The sequence below is a fragment of the Apus apus genome, chromosome 8, assembly GCF_020740795.1.
Source record: "Apus apus isolate bApuApu2 chromosome 8, bApuApu2.pri.cur, whole genome shotgun sequence".
Lineage (NCBI taxonomy): Eukaryota > Metazoa > Chordata > Aves > Apodiformes > Apodidae > Apus > Apus apus.
Window position 1 is genome coordinate 25,370,107 of NC_067289.1, and position 23,632 is coordinate 25,393,738.

Genomic DNA, 23,632 nt, shown 5'->3' on the forward strand with positions numbered 1-23,632 from the left:
TCCTTTGCTAGTGAGCCTCTTGGTGTCTCAGCATCCCTCCTCTGCCCATCCCGCCGCGTGTGTTCGGGGATAAGACAAAAATAAGTCTTGAGGGCTTTTCTGCAAAATCGCATCAACCCACTAGATGGCAAACAACCACCTGCAACAGCCCAGCCGTCTCCTCTGAACACACCCACATCGAATTCGCCACTGGTAAATAGCTAAAGGAACTAAACTTCTGCTTATAGTTAAGCTCCCGGAGTGTGGTGAGGCTTGTCCAATAATCATCAGCAAGAGATACAATTAAAAGCTCGTTCAGGGCACCACGTGCCAGCGTTTGCCTAGCTCAGGTGTGAGCTCCAGCAACAGCAGCGTATTTAGCATCATCCCCTCTTGTCAGGAGTGCTAAAGGTGTCTTTCTAACAGGTTTCCACTCCATCCAGTGAGTTACCTTTCCCAACACGATAGAAAAACAGCTTCTTAGAGTTGGTATAAGATCCCCATAAGGACAGGCTTCCAGGCTTCTCTGTAATCAGTGGGAAATTTGCCACTGACTTGGAGCTCAGGAGCAATTTCACTTAGATGCTGTAGGATAAATAATGTCTCTGGCAGAGGAGCAGAGATGAAGAGGCAAGGGCCTCATCTTCCTGCTTTGAATCATTCTCTGGGGTGACGAAAATAGAATGAAGGACCTCTTGAGGTTAATAAGGCACTTGAAAATGCTTTAAAGGCAGAAAACACTTGTGAAACTGAGAAGGAATGCTTGAGCAGCTCACAGGCCGTTGCAGCAATTGCTGCAGGGGAAGAAGAGGCCAGCTGATGTGTTCAACTTGCCCCTGAACTACTGCCCCTCTGCTCTGTGCCCTCCTCTGCTTGTGAACCGCGAGGTTAATCCTTGGATGCTGTGATGGCAGCAGTTTGTTTGATACCAAAAGCAGCTCTTTACATTCTACAGACAAAGGGCTGCTCCTCAGGCTAACAGAGCAGAGGAAGCTCTCGCTGCAAAAGAACCAGCCACAGAGCAGGGGAGGGTGAGCTTGCAGCCCGAGGTTTTCTGTGCTGTGCAGCAGCAGATCAGATCAGGTCTGTGGAGATGGACCTCCAAAAATCATCAAGTCCAACCCCCTTGCCAGAGCAGGACCAAAAAAGCCACCACAACTAGGGCAGATCACTCAGAAAGGCATGCAGACAGGTCTTGAAAGTCTCCAGAGGAGACTCCACAACCTCTCTGGGCAGCCTGTCCCGGGGCTCTGTCACCCTCACAGGAAAGAAGTTCTTCCTCATGTTGAGGTGGAACTTTCTGTGAGTTTGAGTCCATTGCCCCTAGTCCTGTCACAGGGCACAAGTGAAGAGCTTGTGACTGCCTTCTTGATGCCCTCATGTACTGACAGACATTCATTAGACCCTCCTCAGTCTTCTCCTCTCCAGACTGAACAGCCCCAGGTCTCTCAGCCTCTCCTCATCAGACAGATGTTTCAGTCCCTTCCTCATCCTCGTAGCCTCCGTTGGAGTCTCTCCAGTAGATGCCTGTCCCTCTGGAACTGGGAAGTCCAGAACTGGGCAGTTGCTCTGTCCCACATCAGGGGGTAAGCCCTCGCCAAGCTAGCCTCACCTCTCTTTTTCTGGCCTTTAAAGCTGCAGAGAAGCACTTCCCTGAAAGGCTGTTTTCATAATTACACTTCTGGTTTCACGCCAAGTTAGTCATGGTAAAAACTGCAGGATGTAGCTTATGCTGCTGAATTCCTCTTCTCTCCTACAAAACCAGTGAGTAAGAGTTTAAATAAATCAGCCTCTGGGAACGATATCAAATAATCCTCATTGTTCCTTTGAACTGCTAATTTAGAGTCCAAAACTGGAGTCTCTAAATCTTTTCTAGAAGTGCCTGAGTAATTCCTCTTCAAGTCATAATTTGACAGAGTAAAACACTGTCTCTCCAGCCTGAGTAAGTTTTCACTGCTGTGCCTTTTGGTGCCAAACTCGTTGACATCTCTGCAAACCCAGTACTCAGCCTGTACTGGAAGTGTACTTGAAATCATAAGTCCTATCAGAGCTGATAACACAACTTCTTATCACTGAGATGGCAGATAAATTTAAGTGTAACTCTAGGATTATCAGATTCAGCATGAAGAATTTAAGTCAATCTCCTAGATGATTTGGTTTTTTTGCTATTTGGTTTTGTTTTGCTTTTAAATCAGCTTTCTGAAATCTGCAAAGTAAAAACTTAGCAGAATGCAAAGAGCAGACTGATCTGACAATATTCTCTGTTCTCTTAATCTGTTCTATGTGATAGGACAGCAGAAACTCCCAGGTATCAGCACATGTCAAACTATTTTACCGCCTAATTTCCTGTAATTCTGTTTGCTCACATCCTGACATCTATCATTGTTTAGGGGAGCTGGGATTTTCTGTCATCACCAATTATTTTTCCAAACAAACCCTTCTTATTCTGTTCAGCTACTTGCACATCCAATTTGCAGCTCTCTGCTGAGTTCTCTGTTCTTAACTTTGTGAAACACCTGCTGACAGGCAACGTGGGCACCAATGCCAAATCTCCTGGGGCACCAAGGATGCAAACACGGGCTGGAGCTGTCACGTGTGACCATCTGACACCAAACACAACTGGTTCAGTGCCCACTTTGGGGCCAGCAGCTATCTGTGTGGGGTTGACTTGAAGAAGGAGCTTCCACAAACTGCTCAGCTCCATGAACAGGCCAAAGGGCACCGGAGAGTCGAGCTCATTGACGCAATCACACCCATCAGTGCTGTTGTTTCCCAGCAGCGCACTGTGTCCTGCCAACACAGCCCTGGTGAGGCCACAGATGGAATACTGCATCCCATTCTGGGCTCCACAGTCTGAGAGACAGGGAGAGTCCAGAGGGGGGTGAGGAAGATGACTGGGGGATTGGAGCATCTCTCTTACGAGGAAAGGCTGAGAGAGCTGGGACTCTTTAGCCTGGAGATGAGAAGGCTGAGGGGAGACCTTGTCAATGTATACAAGTATTTAAAGGGAGGGTGCAGGGAGGATGGAGACAGGCTCTTCTCAGTAGTTCCCAGTGTCAGAATGATGGGCAACGAGTACAAATTGGAACGTAGGAAGTTCCATTTAAACATGAGGAAAAACTTATTTCCGTTGAGGGTGACAGAGCCCTGGGACAGGCTGCCCAGGGAGGGTGTGGAGTCTCCTTCTCTGGAGATACTCAAAACCCACCAGGATACAGTCCTGTGTAAAGTGCTCTAGGTTATCCTGCTTCAGTGGGAGAGCTGGACTAGATGATCTCTAGAGGTCCCAACTCCAGCAATTCTGTGATTCCACAGCCAGGGGAACACTCAGGTGGGCACCACCTTCCCCAGCACTTCTGCAACTCCTTGTTTGTCAGCTTGGAGACACCAGGTACCAGCTCACTGGTCACAGCAGGCAGTTGTCACTCTGTATTTTTAAACATGCTGCAGCAAACATTTCTGGCACACCTAAGACTTCCAGTTGCCTAACAGCTGGCGGCGGGGGGGAACAATTTGTTCAACTTTACTGAACTCAAAAATATTCATGTGAAAAGGATCCAGGATTGGTAAACATGGTAGGGGCAGGCTGAGCCACCTATGGGGAGCAAATGCACTTCTCAGCTTTAGAACATCAAAGTGTGACCTGGAAAACCAGAGCAAATTAAAACTAACGCATGATGGGTGTGTGCATGGAAAAACCAGAAGTGAGCAAACTCCACTGCAGTGAGTGACACCTGCAGCTCACAAGACTCCTGGTTTTCCCTCCTCCCAGCCCGTTGGGCACATGTTCCTAACTGCTGCAAAAGAACTGTTTGCCCTCTGCAAATACTGAGCTATTTTCACCTTCAGAATGATTTGAGGCTTAGAGAACTGAGCCAACCAGGTTCATTTTTGCCCAGCTCCCCTTTTTATTACCATTTATTTAATCTTCAGCACGTTCAACGACTGTAAATTGCTTTTGCCATCCCAGAGATGCTCAGTGCTGGCCCTGAGGGCTCACTGGACCTTCTTGGCTGTGTTGATGCCACACATCAGACTGTTGGAGGCTTCTCAAAGGCCAGGGATGTTCTGGGTTGGTGGTAGGGTTTTTTTTTAATCTGTGTAAAACTGTTTTCTTTGAATCTGGGTGAGTGTTCAGTACGTGGCTAAAGGGAGGGAACTTGCAAAAGGAAAACAGAATGAGCACACTGACTCTTTCAGCTGACCAGGATCCCTGCCAAGCCATGAACCCACAGGTACAGCACCACCCAATTAAATGCTCTGTTCTATAAAAATGCTATTTCACTCATAGCTACAGATTGGCTCTCAAACTATAAACAGGAAGGAAAGCTGAAAAGCAAACGTTCTGCCTGGTGGAACTGGAGGTGTTTCTAAAAGACTTCTGTACATTTAGGAATGTTTGTCCCGCGGCTGTAACCCTGACACAGACCCGGGTGCCACATCCAGCTGCACTGCCTCCTGTGCTGGGGGCTCCAAGAAGAGCAGCACAGGGATCAGGACTCAGCCTCCTCCAGGGAGGCTGTTCCGTGACAGCCTGGCAGGACAGCCTTCTGCACTGACCTTTGGCCCTAGTTAAAAAAAAAAAAAATCTTTGGCTTGTATCTCGACAGAAATGCTTTCATCCTAGCCTCTTCTAGCACAGGCAGCAGTGAATTTCTCTTTGCTCAAGTAATGACCACGCTGCACCCTGGCCCTGCTCCGTGGGCGCTGGGCAACCTCATGCCCTGCCAGCCCTCTGCTCCCCTCGCGTTTGCTCATCCTCCACAGCCAATAGGGGAAAAAATTCTGGCTCCTTCCTGGCCCTTCTGCAGCACTGCAGCCGCGCCCTTCCAGCCGGGAGAAACCAGCAGGCTGCACACGGGCACACGGGCACAGCCCAGACAAACCCTGAGGAGAGCCGGTCGCTGCTCCAGGCGAGGCCTGCACCGGCCGGCCCGTCTCGTCTCCTCCGGGAGGGGCCCCGCGGAAGCGCCGAGAGCCGCATTTGCACAGCGCCTCGCCCGTCCCGAGCCCGTCCTGCCTGCAGGGCCGGCTCAGGCCCGCGGCCGGGGGAGCGCCCCGAGGGGCCCGGGGGAGCGCCCGACGGGCCCCGCGCAACATGGCGGCGGCACCGCCCGCGGGCCCTGCCGCGCCGCCCAATCAGCGCCCGCGCGGAGCTAGTCCCGGCCGGGCCCGCGGAGGGACACGGGCGGCGCAGCGGCCGTTCCGAGAAGCCGGGCGGCGGGAGTTTCCCGGTCACCGCGTCACGGCGGCGGGAGCGGCGGGAACAGCCCCTCCCTGCCCAGCCGGTGCCCCCGGGCGGGGGCGGCAGGACGGGCGTTTTTTCCCAAGGGAAGAACTCGGAGCGCCGTGAAGCCCCCGTGCTGTGTTCATGTCCCTGCGGGGCTGTCGGCGAGCGGTGCGTTTTGCCAGAATCGCCTCCTTCAGGCAGAAGGCTGCAAGAGGAGCGCTTGTCACGGGGCAGCCCGCAGCCCGCGGCCGTGCCCGGCGCTCGGGTGCTGTCCTGCGGGAAACACGCCTCGTGTCGGGCACGTCCTCCTCAGAAACCCGCGCTGGCACCGTACGGCCTTCCCGGTGCAGCTGGGAACGTGGCAGCCTCTCAAAAGGGGTTTCTAGCCAGTAAAACTCCCAGCTAGCCAGTGTAGGCCGTGGCCCAGGCAGCCCCGAATCCTGTGTTGCTGGTCACGCCGTGAGCAGCCAGATGGTGGAACGTGTGGGGTTGGAAGGGAGCTGCGGAGTCCAGCCCACCTGCAGCAGGAACACCTGGGGCAGATCACACAGAAGCACCCAGAGCAGACTCCCCAGCCTCTGGGCAGCCCGTCCCAGGGCCCCGTCACCCTCACCGTGAAGAAGTTTCTCCTCGTGTTCAGGTGGAACTTGCAGTGTTCTCACTTATGCCCGTTGTTCCTTGCCCCGTTACTGGCACCACCAGGAAGGACTGGCCCCTGCCTCCCGACACCCACCCCTCAGGTACCTCGAGATATTAATAAGATGCCCGCTCAGCCTTCTCAGCCCCAGGTCTCTCAGCCTTTCTTCACAAGAGGGATGTTCCAGCCCCTTCATCATCCTTGTAGCCTCCCTTGGACCCTCTCCAGTAGCTCCCTGTCTCTCTCGGATTGGGGAGCCCAGAACTGGACGCAGTATTCCAGGTGTGGCCTTCCCAGGACAGAGCAGAGGGGGAGGAGATCCTCCCTCCACCTGCTGGACACGCGTTTCGTCACGCACCCCGGGATTCCGTTTGCCTGCTGGGCCACAGGGGCACTTTGCTGTCCCCATGGAGAACTAACTGCCCGCCAGGACTCCGAGGGCTTTCTCCACGGAGCTGCTTTCCAGCAGGACGACTCCTCATCTGGTGCCGGGTGTTATTTCTCCCCAGCTGCAGGACTCTGCGCTCGTCCTTACCGAGCTTCATGAGCGTCACCTTCGCCCGGCTCTCCAGCCTGCCTAGATCCTGCTGGGCCAGCAGGAAGGAAGGAGGGAAAGCCCTGGGGAACCGGCTCCCTTGGGCCACACGTTCTGGGGGGCTGCACCCCGAGGAGCCCCCAGGAAGGCGGGACAAACACGGGGCAACGTGACGGACACGGGAAGGGCCATGCTGCCTTCCCCAGCCCCTCGCATCCCTTTATGGATGCACAACGCCTGAAACCGCTGCTTTTAACCTCATTTTCATCAAGAAATGAAGCGGGAGGTAAACTCTTGTCTCCGGGTGCGCCCAGCCCTGTCAGCACCGCCCCGCAACCACACTTTTATTTTCTTAATTTTGCCGATTTTTGGGGGGTAGGGGGGAGGGGGTTGGGTTTCTTTGGGGTTCTTCAGATGGGGACGCGTCACCCGAGGCGGGGGCAGCGGGGGCAGCGGGGACCGACCCGTGGCCCCCGGGGCGGGACCGGCGGACTCTTTTTTCCCGGCGTGCCGCGCGGCGGCGCCGCGGTGTGCTGCGTCACGGCGCCGGGCCGCGCTAGTCCGCGCGCGTCCGGCTGCGGGAGCGGAGCGGCTCCGCCGTCATGGCCTCCTCCTCCGCCGCCGCCGCCGCGCACCCGCCTCCCGCCGCCGCCGCCCCGCCGGCTGCCGCTCCCCCGGGCATCCTCATCGGCGACCGGCTGTACTCCGAGGTGTCCCTCACCATCGACCACTCGCTGATCCCCGAGGAGCGCCTGTCACCCACGCCCTCCATGCAGGACGGCCTGGACCTGCAGTGCGAGACCGACCTGCGCATCCTGGGCTGCGAGCTCATACAGGCGGCCGGCATCCTTCTCCGCCTGCCGCAGGTGGGTGAGAGCCCCGGCAGGAAGGAAGGGGAGCGGGGGGCTGGCGGGGGGAGGAGGCGCCGCCATTGTGGAGCGGCGGAAGGGCGGGGGGGCGGCGGCAGCTGGCGCCTGACACAAAATGGCGGCGGCTGGGCCCGGGCGCTGACTGCCGCTCCTCTCTCCTCCCTCTGCCTCTTAGGTGGCGATGGCGACGGGGCAGGTGCTGTTTCATCGCTTCTTCTACTCCAAGTCCTTCGTCAAGCACAGCTTCGAGGTGAGCGCGGCGCGGCGGGGCAGCGATGGCCGGGGGGGGGGGGGGGAGGGGAGGGGAGAAGGGGGTAGGAGAAACGCGCTGGACCCTGTGCTGGGTGAATTCGGGAGACCGCGGTTTTGTTTGTTCGTGGGGAGGTTTTTGTTGTGTAGCTGTAGCCTTACGTGGATTGGGAATTGTTTCCTTACGGAAATGGGGCTTCCTTTCAGATTGTTGCTATGGCCTGCATCAATCTCGCATCCAAAATCGAAGAGGCACCTCGTCGGATTAGGGATGTGATCAACGTGTTTCATCATTTGCGTCAGTTAAGAGCAAAAAGGTAAGATTAGCTTCGTTGTGAACATAAGCTTTGGTTGCCACTAACGTACACTGCAGTTTTGAATTCACAGTGTTTTTACAGGCTAAGTTCAACGACCTAAAATTGAGAAGGGAGGAGTGCTCGTTGGCTGCTGTGTAGGCAGTGCAGTTGAATGCTGACTTCTACCGGTCCTTTTGTTTACTTGGTAGACCCGTTCTCGTGATTTATATAGCTGCAAGTCTCGAGTATCAGTGCTAGTTTTAGGTCCGTGGTTGTAGTTTTAGGTCTATTGCTAATTGATTTCTGATGTCTTGTAGTTCTTGAAAGGTAGTTTTAGGTATGAGTAGGCAATTAATGGGTTGCTGTATGTTCTCTGGACTTGTAGGCACGTTCAGTAGTTTTAATGCTTTTCTCTTGTTCGTATGTAGCCATCCAGATGTAGTTATGGTGCCAGGAAAGCATCAGTGAACAGAAGATGAAAGCTGAACTTTTTCCCAGTGATGATAGTATTACCTTTTAGAAAAAGCACTGTTAGTATCTGGAAAAAGGCATGGTTTAGACTACAGTGTTTGCAGCTTTAAGGACACCCCTTCAACATGGAATGTGTAACTGAGCCTTGGAAACTGAAAACATCTTTAATTGCCAAAAGTGGGACCTGTTTTTCATGGTACTGTGTGCTTGTGTCAGTAAAAGTTGGAGTGTAAGCTTACCTGATCTGTGTGCAGATCTGGGTAATTGTCTGCTGAGCTGTAGAGATGCTCTCAGTTGTGAGTGCCTTTTCTGTGTGTAAAGTGATGTATGTTTTCATGTGTAAAGCAAGTTAATCAGGCGTCTGGGAATGAACAGTTGAAGGGAAGGAGTTTACTGAGCTGCTATTAAATGTAAAATTTCTTTAAAACTGTCAAACAGCAGTGCTGTAGTCTGTGAGTCTGGCTGGTTGCTGGAAAGGGAAGGTAATCCACAGTTAGGATTTTGTTTTCAGCTAGGTTCTTAAATTCACATTTTTATCTCTGCTCTGTGTCACCAGGTTACGGCAGGACTTAAACTTCAGTGTGGTGACACCTTGTCTGAGAAGTAGAGTAGAAGTCCCTCAGGGAAACCAGCTATTTCTTGGTGTCTTTATCCTGGTTACGCTTCCGTTGCATCTAAAACTTCTGCTTTTTTTGCCTTGTGCTCATGTTTTCCTGGGTAGATTTAGGTAAAAGAAGAACGATTCCATGTTACACTCTGGAACTTAGCTTTGTTCTTCTTTTGTTTTGGTTTTCTGTTGTGTTGCTTTTTTTAAGTTTACCCCTGATGGCCCTGAGGGAATTCTGTGAAGTTGTGCTGAATGTGAAGTCAGTGGTATTGTTTCTTACCACAGCTGTGATAAGAGAGTCTGCTTATTTGAGCTGTTGAAGCTGGTCCAGTGGTTGGTAATGTTTTGGTCTTGATCCAGGCAGTGAAGGTTAATTAATTGTATGCTTTTCTTTGCAATGAGAATACAAATTAGTTGTTTCTTTGTGCTGTGCAAAGGAGCAGAGAAACTGAACTTAACCTGTGAACTTAAATCTTTCCAGCTAGCCTGTTCCAAATCAGAATATCACTTGTGCATGTTACATGGTGCCTAAAATGCATCATGTCGAGAGAAACCGTGCACTTCTACCCATTATTTTCTGGAGAGATGGGTCTTGTTGCCGAGATTCTGAGTGAATCTGCATGAAATTAATCTTAAAAACACTGAAGTCTGACATTCAGACTTGCCTTTTTTTTTTTTAACAAGCAGGATGTAAACGTTTTTCTGTACTTTTTACAAGATTACAGTTACATAACCTGTACACGTTATTAACTTCACCTCTTTTTTCCCTTGCAACCGACTATACAGCGACCAGCTACATTTACCAAAGCCTGGGTGATGTGGAGTGGTACATAAAGATGAAGCTGTCGTCATGGCAACAGTGAGTGAAGTATCGAAAATCCCCAAGGAGAAGCCAGTGCTCTGAGAATAGGTCACTGGAATCGGGGGACTAACAGGTTGGCCGCTGGTGAACCATTTGGAAGAACTCCTGTATCTTGTTATAAGCTTTTTTCTTTGCTGTCCAGGTTTTTAGAATACTAGCTTAATCTTTTTTTTTAATTGGAAGCTAACACTTAGGCCGTAGTTAGTTTCTCACACACAACCCAGAATTGAAACCATCAGTCAGGCCACTGTACTTTCTTTTTTGCCTCTAGTCTAGCATTTCTGTTAACTGAAGCTCTTAACCTGCACATGAAGTTTGAGTAGGCCTGCTTTCTTCCTTCAGCAGTTTTGGGTTCCTAGTTCCACTTTCTGGCTCTGTATAATTACAGTTTAAATTCACAGTAAAACAAATGTGCCTTACTGAGGATTGGGAAGCCTTGCATTTGTAAAGCTCTCAATACAAATCATTGTGTAAGCAGTCCCTTACATGTACGTGTTTGCAGAACTGGGAATTGCATTGGAATTTTCTCTCTGTAAGACCTGTAGTCAACTGAGTTACTGCTAGGTGGTAATTCTAATACTGAGAAGTAAGACAAAGTGTTTTGGACAAACATATTTCCTTCTGGATCTTTCACGAGCACATGTCATGTAGTACTGCATGTAAAAATGTTTGTGTGCATGGAGAAAAGCTCGTACCATGAAAATACTGCTGCTTTAAAAATTGTGTCCCAAAACGTGTTCCAAGTGAAGTGCAACTGTTGTTTAACATGTAGAATGTAGTTTGAAGTTGACTTTATCTTAAATGTGTCTGAAAGCTGCAGAAAGTCCTTATGAGACTGGAACCAAATATGACTCCTGTCATGATGTAACCTCACGAATGTTGGTTTGAGATGCTCAGTCAGCTGTTCTTCTGTTGCAGCAAACAGGTTCATGCAGTTGTGTTGGAAGTGGCCTGTATTAATAACACACTTGACTTAGTGTTATGACTGTTCTGCAAACCCACAGTGCTTGTATTTACTATGTTGGAGAGAAATACAGAACTTGCTCTCTTGTGTTGCCTGAAGTAAGAAAGATCTGGTCTTTGAAATGAGATGCTGATGTTACACTGTACTTACTGGAAGTGCTTTTTGCATTGTCAACAAAAGTCCTGCAGGGCACTTTACCTCCAGAGTACATTCCAAAGTTGTGACATTTTAATACTACATCAGATGGAGCTGTAGCTGTGTCGAAAACTTGAGTTCCATTTGTCAGAGGAATTTAAAAATGTAATTTATTGATTGTTACAGACACATTACAGCTTGTGTTAATCTTTGAGGTTCTTACACAACCTTGAAATCCTGATGAAGTTTTGTGAATTAAATGTGGGGCCAACTTAGCAGAATGGGCCCTGTGTGCTCCATATTCTTAAACTCTTGCTTGGAGCTCTAGTGCTGATCTGTTACAACAGCTTCAAAGTAGTAACTTCTAATATTCCTTGGCTATATAGGGCTTGAAGCTTATGTTTTATATAAAAGCTTGTAAGTTATTTTTCTAATTGGACCTAAAATAATTACTTCTTGGACTGAGAACTAAGTGCAGTAAATGTAGCAGCAAAATTGTGGTTTTTATTTTCTCAGTGGGAATGTTAAGAAGTTTTCCAAAGGGAAGTCTCTGAAGTTTCCAACTTGTAAATAATTATGCATACCAACACTTTGTAGTTATGGTAAAAGTATTAAACTGGTAAAACTTGACTACAGTGGGGAATCTGACTTCTGCCAGTAATACAGTGTGGTGAAGTCTTCTTCAGGTTTTTATTTTTGCATAAGTGGATAAAGGCTGCATTTGTCTTTGTTTCTGGAAATACTGTCTGGATAAACTGGTGGTTTTTGTGGCTCCCTTAAATCTGTAGATCTCTAGAACTTGTGTGTCCTAAGTGACCAGAGTAATGTGGGATAACAAGAGTAAAGCACACTTTGCAGTGTCTTAATTTTGAGTCTGCTATGGCCTCGGTGTGGGACACCTCCGGCCACAATGAGCTGATTGTGCAGATCCTGTGGCCCTCAAGAAGGACAGTGAAAATTTAAAATGCCACAAGGCTCACAGTTTCCTGAAGCCCTTCTGGCTACCTTACTGTGTTTTTGTAATACTGATTGTCTTGCATGGCTTTCTGAGAATGCAAAGCCATGTGGAAGATAGTAATCCTGAGGCAGGCTGTTGGATGATCCCATGCAGTCATGTTGTCCCACTGTTGAGTTTTGGTTTTAAAATTGGAATTCATAGCTGCCTTAACTCTTCCATACATTAGAGGATTTATCACCTCTGTTGAAGTGTTCTGCTAACAAGATAAGCTGAGCCTGGACACATGAACTCACTCTGGTACCTTGCAGATCCTGTGAATGCCAGTGGTCTCTAGATTAAGTTGTGTAAAGCAATATTGGAAGAAATGTTATTGTAAAACCCAGTGTAGTTTGTTGAAACCAATGGCAAGTGAACTGGTTTCACTGATTTAATTAACTTCAGCCTGGTTCGAGTCTCCCACTCCAGGGAACTGTGTTCAGCCTCTGTAGTGTTTTAAGTATTCAGATAAAATTGGAGCCTCTATTGAAGTAGTTACCTTAAAGAAGTTTTAAAAATTTTTCTACTTCACTGATGGAAGAATCCCCAGCATAATCTAACTGGGTTATATTTAGAGTAGCTGAAATCACAAACTTTGCAACCTTGTCCTGATGAGCAAGAGTAAATCTTAACTAGAGGAGTTACCTTTATGCAACATAGAAAACGTTGCCTTTTGTTTTGTTTTTTTTAGGAGACAGAAGTAGTAGGGCTTGTACTTGAGTTGTGTGTCCTTCCTGGCAGCAGGAAGCTGCAGGAGTTCATTTCACACCTTCTGGGAGCTGTTTCTCAGCCTTTTGGGAAGAGTAGGGGGAGCTTAAGCTTTTAAGTGCATGGTCATAGAACATACTGCTTTCATTAGTGAAGTGGGTGGCTTGTTGTATCCTTTGACCAGTGGTAATAAGCATCCTTCCAGATGACTTCAGAGTTCTTGGCATAAGCTGTGGATTATTGAAGTTGGGAAGCCCTTCAGCTCGCCTTGTAATTAAATTTACCCTTTCTTCCTGGGGTCAGAACCTGGGTTTTCTGAGAATTTTTCTACTCTGCCCTGTCGGGTAAGAGAAGTGTGATTCATATGTGGAACTCATATGGAACAAAAAGAGAAGTTAGTAGTGGAAAACTGTCTGATAAAACACAAGCCTCGTTTTGAATCCACTTTGCATTACTTTTTGAAGGTAATGTAAAATTTGTCACCAGTGCTTGGGGTGTGAACAGTGTGCTTTATTAGAGTGTAACTAGTTGCAAAACCATCTCTCTGCGTTGGAAAGCTTGTGGAATATGTGAGGCTTGTTACACGCAGGGGAAAAAGCTGGTCTGTTTTTAGGAGGAAGTGAATTAAAACATACAAAGTGAGTAGTTTCGAAAAGTCAACACTAAGCATGGACAATGAAGATACTACAAAATGGAGTGCATAAAGCATGCAGCAAGTTACTTTAGTTAAATTTTTGAAGATGTTTTGGGTAGTTCAGGCGTTGATTTTGGGAATCTTTGTGAAATGAAGTCTCGTTTTGCAAATGTAAATAACAGAAGTGACAGGGTGCCCACTGAGTTCGGTGCTGCGTTCAGAATCGCAGGTAGATCTGCCACCATTTTTACTGGGCTTCTGTACCATGGTAGCAGGACTGTCTTGTTCTCTGAAGATCTGAGTGATCTTGTCTTCCAGTGCTTAAGAAACCACAATTTATAAAGCACGAGCTTGCTGCTTCAGTAGCAGTTTACAAATGTTCTAGCTTACCTCTGCTTTGAGGCCCTACCTAGGAAAGGTAGGATCACCCTCCTTCCCTCACCTCTGCCAAGGAGTTCTTTAAGATCTTCAATGTGAAGTTGATTTTTGTTCCAGCAGCTGGACCACTGTAGTTTGCATACACAGTAGCTAAAGATTATTTTTTTTTTTATCTTGGCCATCTAATCTTTAGCTAGTCAAAAGCAGAAACTAAACTAGTTTATCTAAACTTGGACAGCACAAGATTAATGCTTAAACTTGCTTGCAGGAGTTGAAAACCGGTTTCTGTTGCCATTAGTTGGTTGGAAGGGAAAACAGAGATGCTGCTATTTTTGGATATGCAAAACAGTTTTGATTTTATTTCTTGCAAACTATAGGACTCCAAGCCCCCTGATACTTGATCAGAACTACATAAACACCAAAAATCAAGTAATAAAAGCAGAAAGGAGGGTACTGAAGGAGTTGGGATTTTGTGTTCATGTCAAGCATCCACATAAGGTGAGTTACCGAAAACAGTCTAACTATGTCTGTTATTCTCCCTTGATGACCCTGCTGTGAGCTGTGGAACAAGAAACACAGGTGTAAAATGACCTGATTTCCTCTCTTTATTCTTTAGTAGCCATGATGAATGCTTTTGCCAGAGTTCTCAGGCACACAGTCATACTGACTTTGGGAGAAATTGCTTTCTTGGAAATGTTAAAGGTGGCTGGTTTTGAAAATAATAGAAAAGTAGTAGATAAAGAATTGTCTGGAGGGGATGGGATGACATGGGCTTACAGCATATGCTTGGGAAAGGAGGAGGGAGCATTGTTTTGCCACACTGCTTGGTTATACATAGTTAGTTCCTCCCTGTTGCTTTACGTGTTAAAACAGTCTTTTTTTTTTTTCTCCTTTTTTCCTCAGATCATTGTTATGTATTTACAAGTCTTAGAATGCGAACGTAACCAAACCCTGGTTCAGACAGCCTGGTAAGTTGCTATTTTTCCATTATTTTCCTAGCCAGGAAAATAGTAGCAGAAATAACAAGCCTGACGATCCATATACAAAGCAATGAGATGTAAGTTATTACACAAATACATGCTTTAAAAATCTTGTAGTGCTTGTTTCTGCTTACTATTTTCATGGCTTGATTCCAGTATAGTAATGGAGAACTCAATTTAACTTTGTTCTTTTTTCTACTCTTTAATTAAAGGGTAGTCCATGATGGTAAGTCATAGAGCTCTGCCCTCTGCACCTCAGCCCATGACCTGGGGATGGCCGGTTTGGCTGCCCTTCTCTCCAGCCAACCCAGTGCAAGCTCTCATCCGAGATTCACTGAAGTGGTCCATATCCATCGGGCAGCATCTTCTAGTTCTGTCTGGGTGTCAAAGGATTTGTATATTTGCTTTTAGAAGTAACTGTTAAAATGTTTCTAAATGTCTTTGTTGCCTAGCTACTGTATACTGTAGTGTATTGAAAGGACACACGGGGTAGACTTTTTGCCCATGTTTACTTAGTTCATTGAGCATTTGGCTAAACTTGAGTTTAAAGAATGACAGTGCATGCAGCATGTTCACTTAGAAGCCGTACTGGCCATGGTTTTCTGTAGAGTCAATACTTCCTGACTGCTGTTGGTTTCTTTCCTGTAGCTCAGTAACTTAGAAATGGATGGAGGTCTCTGCTGTTTAATCATACCTCTAGGCATGTATTGCTTGGCAGTGCCACTGCAGCGGGACATGAGTAGCTTAGGTGGAGTGGGAGACCCGTTACTAACTTGCAGGTCTTTTTCCAACACTCAATGAGCAGCAAATTGGAGGCTTCTCTCTGGATGAAGCTGATGTGACTCAAGGCACACATAGGATTTAAATGCAATGTCTCATGAACTTGATAGGTTGCATCTGGCCTCTGCAAAATGGTAGGTTAAAACTATACCATGCTTTGATGCTTGCGTTTAAGTGTATTGATGTTTAAATGCAAAACCATTGGTGTTTAAAGCAAACAACTGGACAGATGAAAAGTACTTGTTAGATTGTTAACTCAGTGGACACTTCACTGGATAACTGACGTTCCTACTAGAAAGTAGCCATTCCGAACTGTTACACAGTGGCAGTGGTGCAGCCTTGTGACAGAAGTCACAAATGTAAACATCCACTTTTGAAAGAAACCTAATGTTTCATATAATAACAGAAAAAATAATAAAGTCAATTGAGTCTCCAGTATTGTTATCCTCTAAATAAAAAGTTGTAACCTGGAGAGCCAACCTTTCCTAATTTTTTTCATTTAGGAATTACATGAATGACAGCCTCCGGACAAACGTCTTTGTTCGCTTTCAGCCAGAGACCATAGCATGTGCTTGCATTTATCTCGCTGCTAGAGCTCTGCAGGTGAGTGTTTGTCTGTCTTTAGTTAGCATTGCCTTCTCTTGCTAGTCATTTGGTTTTGGGAAAACGAGTGAAAATATTCAAAAGCCTGCTCGGTGGTTTCTCTTGTTAAGCTTTTGGTGGGTTTATTTTCAGATCCCGCTACCTACCCGTCCTCACTGGTTCTTGCTCTTTGGCAGCACGGAAGAGGAGATTCAGGAGATATGTTTGACAACTCTCAAGCTCTATACCAGAAAGAAGGTGTGTTTGAGGGTTTGTTTTTGCTATTCAGTGCAGCTTGAGCTGTCTCCTGTGTGTCAGAAGTGTGTTTGGGAACACCTGCATGCAGATCTGTCAATCGGGAAGGCTCTGCTGTGTGCCTGTTCCTCTAAGGGGAGTGTGAAAACAGATTCCAGAAGTTAGTCGCAGTACTGGACAGATGATTGAAAGATAATTAAGTATTCTTCAGAAATGAGATGAAAATACGAATTGCGTTAATTCAGCTTCTTACCACATTGTTACTTTACAGCCCAATTACGAATTCCTGGATAAAGAAGTAGAGAAGAGGAAAATGGCACTACAGGAAGCTAAACTGAAGGCAAAAGGTTTAAATCCAGATGGAACTCCAGCACTCTCAACACTAGGTGGCTTTTCTCCTGCATCCAAACCATGTAAGTTTGTTTTTCTGAGCAGAAACTTGCATAATACTGTTTGGTAAGTCTCCTAAAACCATGTCCCAAGGTGTTAAAAAAAAAAAAAAAAAAGTAGGTTTGCTTCTTGAGCTGTTAAACAAGTCAGGCTTTCTCACAGAAATAAGAAGCGAGGCAAATACTTTGTTTAAACACACATGTTAAACCAGTTTCAGTGTTATGAAGTGGCAGATTAGAGGAAACAGGATGCCTTACTCCATACTTCCACAGGTCCAGAGTGGTGTATTAGTGACATGTACCCCTGAGATGATGGTACTGAGATGTCTGCCCCAGAGGGTGCTCCGTCTTGGTGTGGGTGGAGAAATCTGGGTGTAACCTGCTGGGGTGGGGCTGTGGCAGGAGCCTTCAGGGTTCCCTGTGCAGCAGCTGTCTCTGGAAATGCCTTTCTCTGCTTTTTTACATGTACTTAACCAACTGTTCAGGGGTGGTGAAGGAAGACAGCTTGTGGTCAGGCAGCAAAGAAGGGAAGGTCACAGTTCTGTCTTGGCATCAGAGGGAATAAATTGGTATCATGTGTATCTTGAATCAGCCAGTAAATGTCTGAGCTGCAGTGATACAAAGAACAGACATTTTTGTGTTGGTGCTTTTACCTCTTGGTGCTGCCATGGAGCTGTAAGCTACCAACAACATGTAAAACGGCTGTCACGAGCATTGCTGCAGTGATTGTGGGTAAAGCAGAAGCAATAGGCTCTTGTTTGTTGCATAGTCTCTTCAGAAACTCGGGAAGATATTTGGAGAAAGCAGTGTTTGTAGCAGTTTTCTCTCCCTAAGAACAATACATTTGGGTTTCCAGAGGCTTTTAAGCTGGCGTAAGTCACAGTGCAGCACTTGGCTGTTAGCAGGCCAGGCAGAAATGGATCAGACCTCCTGCATGGTAGCTCTGCCATGAGAAGGTGAACCCATCTCTGGGCTGTATCAGCTGTCTGCAGAGACTTCTGAAGTAAATAAGTGTTTGTTGTTCATTATATTTGTACCACTGATACAAATATGAAATCTGTAATTTAGCTGTTATGAGTTCTTCCTAGAAATTAACTGTCAAGATAACAATTTCTCTATTAGTGGACCATAAGGACAGCTTTTATTTTGTACCACTTGGGTCCTGGGTGGAGGAGATGATCTCAAACGAGCCTGGCTGCTTGGCTTGAAGGTCACAGTGTTCTTCTCCCCCCCACCAGCAGTTGGCTTTAAAGTACAATACGTCTCCCAACAGGCATCTCACTCCCATGCTTTAGGAGTGTGCTATAAATGGCAAGATGGCATGAAACAGCAGGTATTGAGTTCTTATCTGCATGCTGTGCAGATACTGGTAAGAGGTGTAGAAAGGATACAACACGTTTATGACAAAGTCTTATGAATAAAATACCTAATCTTGAATTTCAATTTAATTCTTAGCTTCCCCGAGAGAAGTAAAACCTGAAGAGAAGTCTCCAGTGTCCCTGAATGCCAAAACAGTTAAAAAAGAGCCAGAAGAGAGGCAGCAAGCTGCCAAGAGCCCTTACAACGGGTAGGTAAAGACCTCTTCTGGTGAAGACTTCCACAAAAATGGATTCTTAACTGAAGCACCATGAGCTACTTTAGAAGTAACAGATATCTCAGAAGTGTAACCCTATTTTTTTTCTTTCCCCACAAGCCTGAGGAAGGAAAGCAAGAGAAGCAGAAGCAGTAGAAGTGCCAGTCGATCCAGGTCAAGGACAAAGTCCCGGTCCCGGTCCCACAGCCCCAGGAGGCAGTAAGTAGGGGCTCTTTGGTTGGCTGGGGGGGGTGGTGGGAAAGGGGCATGGTTTTTCAGGGAGGTTTTCTTTTTTGTCATAATTAGTTCCCTGGGATATTTCAGCAGTGCTTTTCACTTCTTAGAAGTAGGGTAGCTTGTAGGTGCTTAGCAACAAGCATCTACCTGCTGGCCAGGAGAGGTGGAGAGTCTTGGGCCTGGCTTTAGGCTCTCAGTTCTTGACATGAACTGGTTCTGTGGCCACTGATAGTTCAGGCTATGGAAGCTTTGCTGTAAAATGGCTGCTTCAGCCCATCCTTAGCTGCAGATGTACACAAAGAGTCTCTGATGGTGTCTAAGGCAGTCTTACCCTCCACAAGGAATCCAGCACAAATGAGAGCAGTCTCACAGACCTCAGTCCCCTTTGAAGTGGTGAGAAGGGCCTCAGGAGCCAGTTCCGTGTTGCAGTGTTGTACCCAACACATGGGAGGATGTGTCTTCAGTTGGGGATGCATCATGGGCTGTCTGGCTCCTCAGTGCTCTGCCTGGGGAAGGGGCAGCTGTGCAGGGTGGTGCAGTGACAGCTGCTGGCATTAGATACATAGTTTTGAATGAATCTTCAGCGTGACCTCTTAAGTTGGGGGCTGCCAACGTGGGTCTCGGTGAAGTGTTCCCTCAGATCACTGGGGGAAAAGGGCAGTAACCAATTTGCAGCCTGATGTTGAGGATTCTTGACAAGGTCGAACAATGAAGAAAGGTGCTGCCTGCTGGGGTTGGGTTTGGGCTGGGCTTTTGGGTCTCAAAGGAGCTCAGGAGTGTTCTGGGACAGTCGCTATCATCCGTCAGTTGTCCCTCTGGGAGAAGCAGTCTGGTTTCTTCCAGTCATGGGCAAGTTCCTAGGCATTTCTAACTTGGAACACTTCTCTGTAAGCTACAATAATAGGCGGAGCCTGTCTGGGACCTACAGCTCGAGGTCGAGGAGCAGGTCCCGCAGCCACAGCGGCAGCCCCCGCCGGCACCACAACCACGGCTCGCCACACCTGAAGGCCAAGCACGGCAGGGAGGAGCTGAAGGGCACCAACAGACACGGCCACAAGCGGAAAAAATCCCGCTCACGTTCACAGAGCAAATCCAGGGATCATTCCGAGGCTGCCAAGAAGCACAGGCACGAGCGGGGACACCACAGGGACAGGCGCGAGCGGTCGCGCTCCTTCGAGCGGGCGCACAAGGGCAAGCACCACGGGGGCGGCCGCTCGGGGCACAGCCGGCACCGCCGCTGAGCGCCCCAGCCCCTCGCTGCACCGACGGACTCTTCTGAACAAAGGAACCCCATAGAATCTGAGTAACTTAAACCCAATACCTGATTTTCTAAAATGCGTAGAAGGTTTTTTTGTTTGGGTTTTTTTTCTCTTTTGTTGTTGTTTTCTCTTTCGGGCAAGAAACCGTTACCGACTTTTGCACATCATACCTGAGCAGTATCGAATCGGTGGGAAACAAGGATCAGGTGAAGTTGTACCTACTAGAGTTGTGTATTGTTTATTGATATGAGAACTGGAGAATGGATTTCTGTAAAAAAGCAAAATGTACCTTATTTTTATACAAGTCAATTGCAGACACTTATATTTAAGTATAGTTATTTGTTTAAACAATGGTGGATACTTTCTTACACTGGTTTTAGTCTGCATGTGTTAAAAGATTTTTACAAGAAATAAAATATAAAGCTTTTTTTTTTTTTACTGCCTGTGGATGTCAGATATATTGAAACTAAACTTAATTTTCTTTATTGCATCACTTTGACCATTGCAAATTAACTCTGCCATTGGTGGGAGAGCAGCTGATGGGGGGTGAGGGGAAGAGGCTGTGAAAGTGCTGCAGTCCCCAAGCCACAGAGGGGCTGCTCGAGACCCAGCTTTCCTGTCAGTTGTCCCATGGGAGGATGAGGATTTCTTCCCTGCCCATCTCCTGCAGCTGCTTCAGACAGAAGTCAATGAAGGATCAAGTTTTGGAGTTCTTTCCCTTCTTTTGTTGCTGGTGGCAGGAGAGGGAAGGGCACTAGTGCCAGGGTAATGCTTGCATAGCCAGGGATGAGGCAGCAGAGCTGCTGAAGGGTCAAGCTGATGGGGCTTGTGGAACCTCCTCTGCTTCCCGGTGTGTCCTGCAGGGGGACAGGCAGAGCAGTTTGCTGCCAGAAGCTCCCCCTGTGCTGGGGGATTTCTTGGTGTCCAGCTGCTGGAGCTGTGCAGCCCAACACTGACCTGGCGTGAGCAGCTGTGGGTGGAGTTGCAGGTAGAGGAGGGATGAAGCCAAGGTGGACGAATTGGGTTGGATTCTTTCTTTGTTCTCAGGGAGTAACAAAATCTTAAGCCTAAAGGTTCTGGCTGTCCTTGGTGAGCTTGGATGCTCATCTGGAGTCCCTGTGGTATGAAGACTGCTAACACAGCCTGAAGAGATCCGTGCTGTCCCAGAATGCTGCTCACACAGTGACTCCCTTGACAGTGTCCACCTACAGCGTGGCCAGGCAAGCTGGGAAGGGACCGAAACGGGTCTGGGGCTCTGAGCAGCTGCAGGAGCCTGTACCAGGCTCTGACCACCAGCTCTGCAGAGCTCAAAAGGGAACAGAAGAACATGTGGTTGAGCAAAAGCTTCTCTGGAACTGGTGTGTTGTCATAAGCAGCTGCTCAGCAGGAATCCTGCCAGGCCCTGGCTGCGCCGCTTCTCTAGAAGCACAAAAAGTGAGTGTATCTATTGTGGGTTTTTCTAAAGGGGAAACTTAAATGCTTTTCTCTGTTTCCTGCTTGCCTCTGTGTGGCTTTTAGATCTGCAGTAACTGTGTTCCACGTTGCTTTTGGGAAAAATGATGTAATGCTATGGAAATGCAGGTAATTTTTTTCCCTGAATACAAGTATTCAGGTAGTCCATGGCAGGGATAAAATCCCAGCCTTATTGCAGCAGCACAATTGGCTCCAGCTCTACTGAACATCAGGATTTGAGTATTGGAGGCTCAGGTTCCGTGTTTGTGCCTAAGCACTAATTACCCTTCTGTGCCTGCAGTGCCCCTCACTCTGGAGCTGCAGAGCAAGAGGTGAACTCCGTGTATAGCTGGAACATCTGGTGATGCTGAACGTCTAGACACCATCTGCTGCAGCTTGCTGTGAGCTTGCAGCCAGCTAGCAAGAAACTCCTTGTTTGTTCTTCCCTGGGGAAAGGAGGTGTCTTCAGCCAGCTCTGTGGATGGTGGCCTTACCCACGCGAGGTCCTTGCTGATGATGGGCCACAGAAAAAAAGGGTTGCTGAACAAAAGAAGAGGATCTTTCTGGTAGGCCAGATACATGGGGTCAGCGCTGTACAGAAAGCTTGTCCTGGGCATCTGGGCAGTGAGAAGGACAAACCAGGGAGAAGGGTGTGTGTTTCCATGGCCAGGTGCCTTCAGGCAGGATCTGTGGTCCTGAGAGAGCAGGTGGAGCAGTCTGAAAGTGGTCATGAATGCTGTGGCCCTGCTTGTATCCTGTTGCCTGGAGGACTTGTCAAGAAGCAAACTTCTGGGCAAGGAACAGTTGAGCACTTCACCACCTGATGGTTCAGTTCCAGCTGTGACCAGGCTGTCCCAGGAGCTAGCTGCACACACAGCAGTACTCCAGGTCTGACCGTCCCAGCTCCTGCTTGGCCACACCTGGACAGGACCTCCCCCTCCCTTGCCTTACCCATGGCCATGCTGGGAGTTCCTGGGTCTCCTTGGCTTGGTTAGATGGGAGGAAAACTGCTCCTGCAGACTTGCTGTGCCATTGGCTGGGGGGGGACAGAAGCAGTGACAAAAGGAACACCCCAGCTTGCTCACAGCTGTGGTGTGGAGGTGACAGGCTATGATGGGAGGTGATGGGACTAACTGAGGAATCAAGTGACAAGCCAGGAGAGGGATGACATCAGGGCCTGGCTCCTGTGTCAGATGCCAGGACTGTAACCATCAGCAGTGCCAGGAGGCACCAGCCAAAGCCTGTTCTAAGGGAGGTGCATTATTTTTACAACTAGATCTCATCTGTCTCTCCCAAGACTTTGAAGTGTCCTTACGTGTTCATTAAACTAAATCACACAAACCAATCATTTGAGAGCACTGTTTGACCTTTAAGAGTCTGTATTGACCTGCAGGAGTCACTTGAGGCTACACTGACAAATCTCAGTAGTTGAGAAGTATTTTTCTGTAATGCCTGGTATTTTTAAACTCTTTGATGTCTTCCATGTACTTGGGTCACTTACGGGAACGCTTCGTCAGCTGAAACTTAACCTCTGAAGGATGTGGTGGCTTTGGTGGACCCACCACTGACAGCCAAATGTAGCAGTGCCTCACCCCAGCTGCTGCCCGGAGCTCTGCCTTCCCTATGGACACGGGCTGCTGTGCCAGGCAGAGAGAATAACAGCTGGAGGTGCTTGAGAAGCAAGATGGGGGTGTGAGCACAGTTCTTTCTGCACGGGCTTTGTTCCACTCAGCAGGCTGTGACACCATGTTAAAAGCATTTCCACTCTGAGGGGTGGATGTTTAACAGGAAAACAGTGCCCCACCCCAGCACCAGTGCTAGCTGTAGCCCGTGGGACCACAGTGGCTTTCCTGCCCCACAGCACAGCACTCCTTACCCTCTGCCCCATTATGCTTGGTTGACCGTGCTTGTTCTCTCACCAGCACTGGTGGAAGTACTGGGACAGCAGAGAACCCAGTGATGGAGTGTGCAGGTGAAGTGCAATGGGAGGTATTTCGGTCCTTTCTCTCCATCATTCCAGTATTTCCATCCATGGCTCTCCCAGGCACAGGCTGCAGCTGCCAGCACTGCAGGAAGGTGGCTCAGGCTGCTCCATCAAACTCAGATGGCTACAGGAAAATGCTTAATGCCAAGAGAGCGGACGCTGTCCTGCTGAGGTGGCAGATGGCAGCTGGAGCAAAGCAGGGACAGGAGCCACACTCCACCCCAAGCCACAGCCCCGTGGCTTGGACATGTCCCAGAAGAACTTGGTCTAAGAGCGAGTGGCTGCAAAAGCCTCGAGCTGCCCAGTCTGATCTGCAGCCCCGAGTGAAAGGAGACCATGGGAGGTCTGTTGGTAAGTAAATCAGGGTGTGAGGAGGAGCTTGGCAGGTAGGAGCTGAGGGGTGGTGGCACCTGCCAGCATCTGGGACCAAGCTTGGCACCCACAGCACCTGCCCCCCAGAGTGTGCTGCAAGGAGGGGTGGTTTCCCAGGGAGTGTTCCTGCATCACCTGACACTCCAGCTGCTGCTGGAAATCCTGGGCTGGAAATAAGGTGCTGCCATGGAACCTTGAAGATCTGGAGACCCTTAGAGAGA

At 48.2% G+C, this 23,632-nt stretch overlaps 1 protein-coding gene across 1 annotated transcript; it reads left to right on the top strand.

The window, feature by feature from the left end:
- The first annotated feature begins 6,884 nt into the window (after positions 1 to 6,884).
- CCNL1 (cyclin L1) lies at positions 6,885 to 20,039 on the top strand. Its single transcript, XM_051626170.1, has 11 exons — positions 6,885 to 7,247; positions 7,426 to 7,500; positions 7,707 to 7,816; positions 13,926 to 14,046; positions 14,452 to 14,516; positions 15,812 to 15,911; positions 16,044 to 16,148; positions 16,417 to 16,558; positions 17,990 to 18,101; positions 18,228 to 18,326; positions 19,237 to 20,039. Exons 1-11 carry the CDS (start codon positions 6,984 to 6,986, stop codon positions 19,583 to 19,585), a joined length of 1,542 nt encoding a protein of 513 aa, XP_051482130.1. The 5' UTR covers positions 6,885 to 6,983; the 3' UTR covers positions 19,586 to 20,039.
- The last annotated feature ends 3,593 nt before the right edge of the window (positions 20,040 to 23,632 follow it).